Source organism: Hevea brasiliensis, chromosome 3 (assembly GCF_030052815.1).
Source record: "Hevea brasiliensis isolate MT/VB/25A 57/8 chromosome 3, ASM3005281v1, whole genome shotgun sequence".
Taxonomy (NCBI): domain Eukaryota; kingdom Viridiplantae; phylum Streptophyta; class Magnoliopsida; order Malpighiales; family Euphorbiaceae; genus Hevea; species Hevea brasiliensis.
In genome coordinates this window covers 100,581,541-100,589,518 of record NC_079495.1, presented here as the reverse complement: position 1 = coordinate 100,589,518, position 7,978 = coordinate 100,581,541, and the positions used below count along the sequence as shown (strand labels likewise).

Genomic DNA, 7,978 nt, shown 5'->3' with positions numbered 1-7,978 from the left:
TTCTTTGGTTTCCAAGAAGTACATCTAGACTTTTGTAAATTTTGCCAAATCATTTGTCAAAGACTCTACTTTAGTTTCAAGAACTTTATTTTTCTCAATGAGCATTTCACAAGCATCTTTTGAGATTTTCAACTCTAAATCTAGTTCTTTAAACATGGCAATTTGTCCTTTGTAAAATTCATTTTCTTTATACACATTGGACATGGCAATATTTTGTGATCTCAATGATTCAATCTCTAAATTCATTTTAGTGCACTTTCTCTTGTAATTTCTATACTCATCATATACTCTAGCAAATGCAAGTTCAAGTTCTTCTACATTAGGAGATTCATAAGAATTTACCTCATTGTCGCTTTCTTCTTCTTTTTGTGAGCTCTCGACTTTCTCTTCAAGTGCCATCATACAAAGAAGAGCAGCCTCTTTGTCACTTGATTCATCATTTGAAGATTCTTCACTGTTGCTCCATACTACTTTCATAGCTTTCTTGCTCCTATCTTCTTTTCCTTTCTTCTTTTTGAGCAATGGACATTTGGGCTTGATATGTCCAGGTTTGTGACATTCATAACATACAATTTCTTCTTTTGAATCTCTGAAGTGTTTATCCTTGGGAGTATACTTTTTCAAGAATTTCTTGTATTTGCTTCCTCCTTTCTTGAAAGCTCTTTTAAATTTTCTTGCAAGCATAGCCATTTCATCATCATCTTCACTCGAAGCACTTGAGTTGTCACTTGAGTCAACTTTGAATGCAACTCCTTTCTTCTTATCTTCATCCTTGTTTGATTTGAGAGCAATGCTTTTCTTCTTCTTTTGCTCATTTTCAACTTCATCCTTCTTGTATACCATCTCATGTGCAATGAGAGAACCAATGAGTTCATCATAGGTGAATGTTTTGAAATCTTTGGTATCTTGGATAACTGTTGTCTTTGCTTCCCAAGACTTTGGAAGTGATCTAAGAATTTTCTTCACAAGTTCAGCTTCCTCAAATTTTTACCAAGTGCTTTGAGAAGATTTACAAGATCGAAACCTTGTACTCATATCCGCAATTGATTCTCTGCCTCATTTCAAACAACTCATAATCTCGAATCAAAGGTTTGCTTTGGACTCTTTAACAACATCGCCTTCATAAGTCACTTCAAGCTTATCCCAAATTTCCTTAGCGATTGACATCCCAAACACGATTATATTCATTAAGGTCAAGTGAGCAATGCAAAATATTAATAGCTTTAGCATTTATAGAGATTTTCTTCCAATCATTGTCATCATATTCATCTTCATGTTTTGGAACTTTTGTAGTTCCAGTACCATTCTTTTGAGGAACATGTGGACCATTTTTAATAATTCTCCATGCATCAATATCTACAGATTGTATGAAATTTCTCATTCTTACTTTCCAAAATGAATAATTAATGCCATTAAAAAGTGGTGGTCTAGTGATTGAGTAGCCTTCAACTAAAGGTGCAGTATCTGCGGTATTACTAGATGAACTAGCCATTATGGATCACTCTAAGGTTGTAATACCTAAGCAAGAGAGTCGCTCGATACCAATTTGTTGTCCCAAAAATAGTCCAAGAGGGGGTGAATTGGACTTTAACAATTTTTCGCCCTTGCTTGTAGCCTAATGAAAATTGTGGCTATGTTCAACTAAGGGTTTCTATATGTAATGAAAATAATATGAGCTTCAACAATGTGTTCCTAAGTTGCAATTCAACCCTCAATCAATGTATATGGCAATATCTAACAAGGCATGCACCATACAATATACAATTGATTTCTCAAGTCACTTAATATGTCCTCAAATATATCAACTCAATCTTATTCAAACAACATTCAATATCATGTATAGCAAGGAAAATTTAAATTGCACAAAATTAAGGAGGTAAAGGTTAGAGAGATCAAACACAATGATTTTTATAGTGGTTCGGCTTAACTAGCCTACATCCACTCTCTCAAAGAACCCTCTTTGAGTCTTGTCTCCACTATTTGCTCTTTTGAAGGCAAGAGACCAAAAGCCCTTTACAATATCTCAACACCAAGCCTTTACCAAGGTAGCTTGAAACCTTCACAAGTGCTATTACAAGCACTTTCTCTCTCAAGCTTCAATAGGTGCTTGTACAACCTCTCTTAAATGCAATTTAATATTTCAACACTCACTCTTACTCAATACAAATCAAACTATAAAGAAGAGATGAGTAGATTTGCCAATGGAAGCTCAAAATCTTTAAAGCACTTGAATGAAAGCAATAAATGAAAAATCAATGTTGGAGTTCAAATGTGAGCTTTCATCAAATAAAAATGAAGTAAAGAATGTGTATTTATAGTCCCAAATCATTTTAGACCGTTTGAAACCCTTTTGGAACGTTATACACACTGCCCAAGACAAAATAGCCGTTATTTTGTCCTTTTGTGCGAAGTTGAGCAGCTCTGATAAATTAGCAAACTAATGAGATTTTTAGGAGTAGTCAGTAAACTGGTTAGTAAACTAACGTTTTTAGCAAACTCATTAGCAAACTAAAAAATTTAGCAAACCAGTTAGCAAACTAAGTCAACAGCTGCATATCTCAACTTGCAATGTCAAATGATTTAGACCTTCAAAAAAATATTTCAATGGTAGTATCAAAGGTCATGATGAGAAAAAGTAATCAGAAAATAAAATTTCATTTTTGAGCTCCATATGACTAAATTCTCATCCATTCTTTTCACAAAAGACCTAAGACTCAATCTCTAATACTATGCCTTTCATACCTTTTTTTTGGGTCTTGACTTTCATAGTCTTGTTCCTTTCCCATTTTGGATTTGTCTTGAAATGCTTTTGAGTATCCTTTCTCCTTAGATGCAACTTCAAAGGTTCTTTATGCATAAGACAAAGAATCTACACATCACTTTAAGGTTAGGTTAGATAGATTCTCTTTGAGTTTTGTTATCATCAAAATCAATGCTCATTTTGAGCTACACGGGGTCAACACTTGTGTTTATACCAATTTTTTTATAATATTTTTTAATTAACTTATTTAAACTGTAAATATGATAAAATATATTATTCAACAGACTAAATGCCTTTACTTCAATTAAAAAAATTTAATTTTAAAATTTAAAATCATTAAAAATATTATTACTACAAAAGTTAATTAAGTTAAATATTTAAAAATTATAAGAAAATATATTAATAAAAGTTAAAATAATAACAATTAAAATTTATTTTCTATTATATTCTTTATCACACTCCATATCCTTAATTTTAAACTCTCTTTTAATTTTATTTAACAGATATAGAAAGAAAAATAAAGAAGATAACACTTACCCATTAAAATATAATTACATAATTTTATTTATAATTACAAATTTATTATTATGTTATTATTAAATATTTATTTGTATTATTATTTTTATTTAAACTAAATTCCCACAATTTCATATTAAATATTATCTGTCAAATTTTAATTGTTTATCCTATTTTGAATTTTATTGTAACTTTTCACCTCATTTGTTACTCTCATACTAAATATATTATAAAAAAAAAATAAAAATATTGATAAAATAAATTTATTATATATATATATATATATATATATATATATATATATATATATATATATATAGGCCAAAACTTATCATTTTTACTTTTAAATATAGGTAAAGTACTTTTTTTTTGTTCATGAGGCTCTGATTGAACTGTAATCTGAAACTTTATAGTCTTGAAAATAACTTTAATGTCACTAAATTAAAATTTTGATAATTCTTAATTATTAATGTATTATATTTTTATTTTATTACAATAATTTTTAATTTAAATAATAATTATTATATAATAAAGTATATTATAAATTTTTTTATACACATGCAACACATATATTTCTAAAACTAGTAATTAAAAATTAATAGAATATCACTTATTAATTTCATGGGAAGTTGTTTTTAGAATCAGTTTAATTATATTTATATCAATTCTGTGGAAATTAATGCAAGTAAATTCAGCAAATGAGCTCTGTGCAGCTGGCAATAATTCAAGATCAAGAAGACTTGTTGCTTATAAAACAACCAGTCATCTTATCAACAGATTGGCTTCACCAAATGCTTCAATTTTTGTTATTTCCATTTAATCTTTCAATTGCTCGCTATTTTTCCATTCGTTACTTCTACATCTCCTATACTATATTTATCTATTATGACACTCATAATTTTATTTAATTTTTTCCATCTCCTTTTTAGTCAAACATTTCTTGTAATTAGGCTTTTAAGTAATGTAAAAATCATACTCAGCTCCCCACGTCCTAATATTTTAGTCTCATAAGGATTTCACACAGTTAAAAGTTTTTTATTTATGTTATTTTAACTAATTATTTTTACATGTTTCTTCCTAAAATGCTTCTATTTAAATGGTCAACAGCATTAACTAACTTAGATAGAAAATTGAGATGCATTAATATCCCATTTACTGCATGAGCGAGTTTGAAATTCTCATTAATGTTAGGATTGGAGAAAAAAAAAAGATTAATGGATTTCAGGACCCTTAATCCAATAGGAAGCAATTTTGGAAATTTAAAACCCAATCAAAACACTCCATTGATTAAAATCCAATAGGATACAATGTTGAAAATTAGTTGGACGCAGGACCCTTGTCCTTGTACTGTATTTGAGAAGATTATAGAATCCTTTTAGTATTCACAAAGTGTCCTTTCTTCTATAAAAAAGTAAATTTCCTTTTTATAATATAGAGATTAAAACCCATGTAATCCGAAGAGATGAAAATTTTTTGCGTGCATCTATCTAATATTTTGTGAATAACTGATATATCATTAAAATAATAAATTTTACTATAAAATATGATGAGTAGACTACAAAATATGACGGGTTCTATTATATTCGTGGAGAACATATTGAAGCTCTAAGCAAGCAGCAGGTCGCTTGTCAGCGTAGGGGAAGTGGGGACTGTTCCTCACAAATTTGCACCACGTTCATTGTTATAAGCTCTCAAGGATTTGATGATAATTTCAATTTTATCCACATCTTCTTCTTCATTGTCCCTTTCAGTACAATTAATTTTGAATTTTTTATTTTTTTATCTCTAAAACTCACCACCATCAATCATCTTACATTTATTGTCACGATATATAGCCTTAAACATTGAGCTCAGGAGCAGGTGGGTCATTGAGTGCGAAAGCTCAAACAAAACAAGGATAAAGGATGGTGAGCGAGCCACTGTTTGACCAGCAACAGCAGCAAGGAGAAACTTCTTCTTCCTCTTCTCATCATTCTTCTTCCCCTACATCTCTCATCAGATGTTTGTATATTGGCCACTTTTTGGCAAGATGGGACGCCAGGTTCTCTCTCTCTCTCTCTCTCTCTCTCTCTCTCTCTATATATATATATATATATATTTGTTCTTTCTCAGTATCAGCTGCTTTGTTTCACATTTTTCTTGTTTCTTTCAGAGGCAGAATTACAGCAAAAAGGAAACTATCCAATTAACTTTTCGATATTCATCAGAATTTTTTGATCGGCTATTCAGAAAATATAAATAAATAAATAAAATTAGAGGCAGTTTTAATTACATTACCTACACAATTTATTTGATCATGAAAATAAAATTACAGTGACAGTTATATGGGATCTCATTCCTTGTGAATCGTTTGTTGTCTGCACTGCAGAATGTGGGAATTCTCAGTTGGTCTGTATATGATCACTCTGTGGCCAGAATCCTTAATCCTTGCTGCTATTTATGGAGCTATTGAATCTGCCTCTACTGCATTTTTTGGCCCTTTCGTCGGACAATGGGTGGAAAGGTTGACATATGTTAAGGTTTGATCTAGAGCTGTTTCTTGGTCTTTCCATATTACACTAAATTTTAATTCCAACCCTACATAACAACAACAATAACTATAGATTTAATGAACCTCTTTTTTCTCTTTTCATTTTTTTGCTGGTTGAATAAATGACAGGTTCTCAGAATCTGGTTGGTGACCCAGAATCTTTCCTTTATGATTGCTGGATGCACAATAATTGCATTAATAGTCTTTTCAACCTTGAAAACAACAAATTTCACAGCATTTATCTTTCTTGTGATATTAACCAACATCTCTGGAGCAGTTGGTGTGCTTGCCACTCTTGCTGGTACCATCCTAATAGAAAGAGAATGGTAATCTGTGAATTAATTGTATAAATTCAAAGTACTTAAATGGAGAAGTAATAGTGCTCTTCAAGTTGAGCAGAACATTATTAATGGCTAAAATTTCTTATATATATTTAAATACAGGGTCGTGGTGATATCAGAAGGCCATCCTCAAAGTGTACTAACAAATATGAATTCAATCATCAGACGGATTGATTTAACCTGCAAGCTTCTTGCTCCAGTGGTCAGTGGCTTCATAATCAGCTTTGTATCAGTTAAAGCCTCTGCTATGACTTTAGCAGTTTGGAATACTTTAGCAGTTTGGATGGAATATTGGCTTTTTATATCTGTATATAAAGGGATTCCAGCTTTGGGTGAGAGCAGCCAAAGGAAGGTTTTAAGATCTTTACATAGTGACCATGAAGAGGGTGCATCTCTTTCCAGCCAAAAAGTGAGCTTACTTTCTCAAAATGAGGAATCTTCAGCAATGGAAGACAAAGGTTGGAGAAGGAACTTAAGTGAATGGATTTCCAAGGCCCCATTTATTGGTGCCTGGAGTGTCTATTTGCAGCAAGATGTGGTGCTTCCTGGAGTAGCTCTGGCTTTGTTATATTTCACAGTCCTCAGGTGATGGTCAATCATTAACTATTGCTTTATGATTCATGAATTGCTGAATATTCTTTGAGGGTGCAATTGCAAATACCTGCTAGGAAATGGCTGATCTTCTTTACCATCATTTCTAGGACGTATTTCATTAGCTGCCAATGAGACAGTAAACTACATTGTTTTAAGGGTTTGTTTTCCTTTTTGGTGTACATTTTTTCTTGTTGGAATTTGCTTAAATGCTTACTAGTCTTGCAGTTTCGGCACCTTGATGACAGCAACCTTAGAATGGGAAGGTATACCTGCAGTAGTAATTGGAATAGCACGGGGGGTAAGTGCTTTGATTGGAATAGGTGCAACACTTGCATATCCAATCTTGCAATCTCACATCCATACTCTCAGAGCAGGACTCTGGTCAATCTGGTCTCAGGTATATATATCCTCGAGAGTAATTGGTGAATGATTTGGTAATGTTGAATAAAATACTGTATATGCTGCTCATGCAGTGGAGCTGCCTCTTATTATGTGTTGCTTCAATATGGGTCCAAAATAATCTCTTCTCAGCTTACATGCTGATGGCTGGAGTGGCAACATCTCGCCTTGGCTTGTGGATGTTTGACCTATCCGTCATTCAACAAATGCAGGTTCACATGTTGAAATGTTAATCACTCTTAAGCTTCAGGATTATTGCTCCTTTCTTATGTGTTTTAGATCTATTTCTGATTACAATTGTTGCTGAGGCAGGATCATGTTCCTGAATCTGATCGTTGCGTTGTTGGGGGCGCTCAGAACTCTCTTCAGTCTACTCTGGACTTATTGGGGTATGTGATGGGAATAATTATCTCAAACCCGCAGGTAATATCCTATTCTTTCCCTGGAAATTTCTGCTTATTATATATTTATATATTTTTTATTTTTCTAAAACCATATTTGGTGTTCAGGATTTCTGGAAATTGACTTTAATGTCTTTTTCCACCGTGACATTGGCGGGATTACTTTACAGCATACATGTGTATAGAGTAAGGAAGCACTTGTTCCATTTTGAAAAGCTTTTTATATTGGTGAAGAAGAAGAAGATGATGACAACTATAAGATCTCCTGAAAATGAAAATGCGCACTCAGGTTCGAGTGCATCACTCTGTTAATTACTCGGAGAGAAGAAGCATGTAGGACAAGCGTGGTTTCAGAATCATAAATTTCAGGTGAATCTCATGTAAGATAATATTGTAATACTATTTTTTAAAAATAATTTCTGAATTTGCCTTTCAA

At 32.1% G+C, this 7,978-nt stretch overlaps 1 protein-coding gene across 1 annotated transcript; it reads left to right on the top strand.

Annotated features, from left to right (window-relative positions):
• Nucleotides 1-4,920: 4,920 nt before the first annotated feature.
• Nucleotides 4,921-7,978, top strand: LOC110633726 (solute carrier family 40 member 2). Its single transcript, XM_021782452.2, has 8 exons — nt 4,921-5,318; nt 5,646-5,796; nt 5,937-6,133; nt 6,251-6,733; nt 6,968-7,139; nt 7,216-7,353; nt 7,454-7,564; nt 7,651-7,978. The coding sequence occupies exons 1-8, from the start codon at nt 5,182-5,184 to the stop codon at nt 7,852-7,854; spliced, it is 1,593 nt and encodes a 530-aa protein (XP_021638144.2). The 5' UTR covers nt 4,921-5,181; the 3' UTR covers nt 7,855-7,978.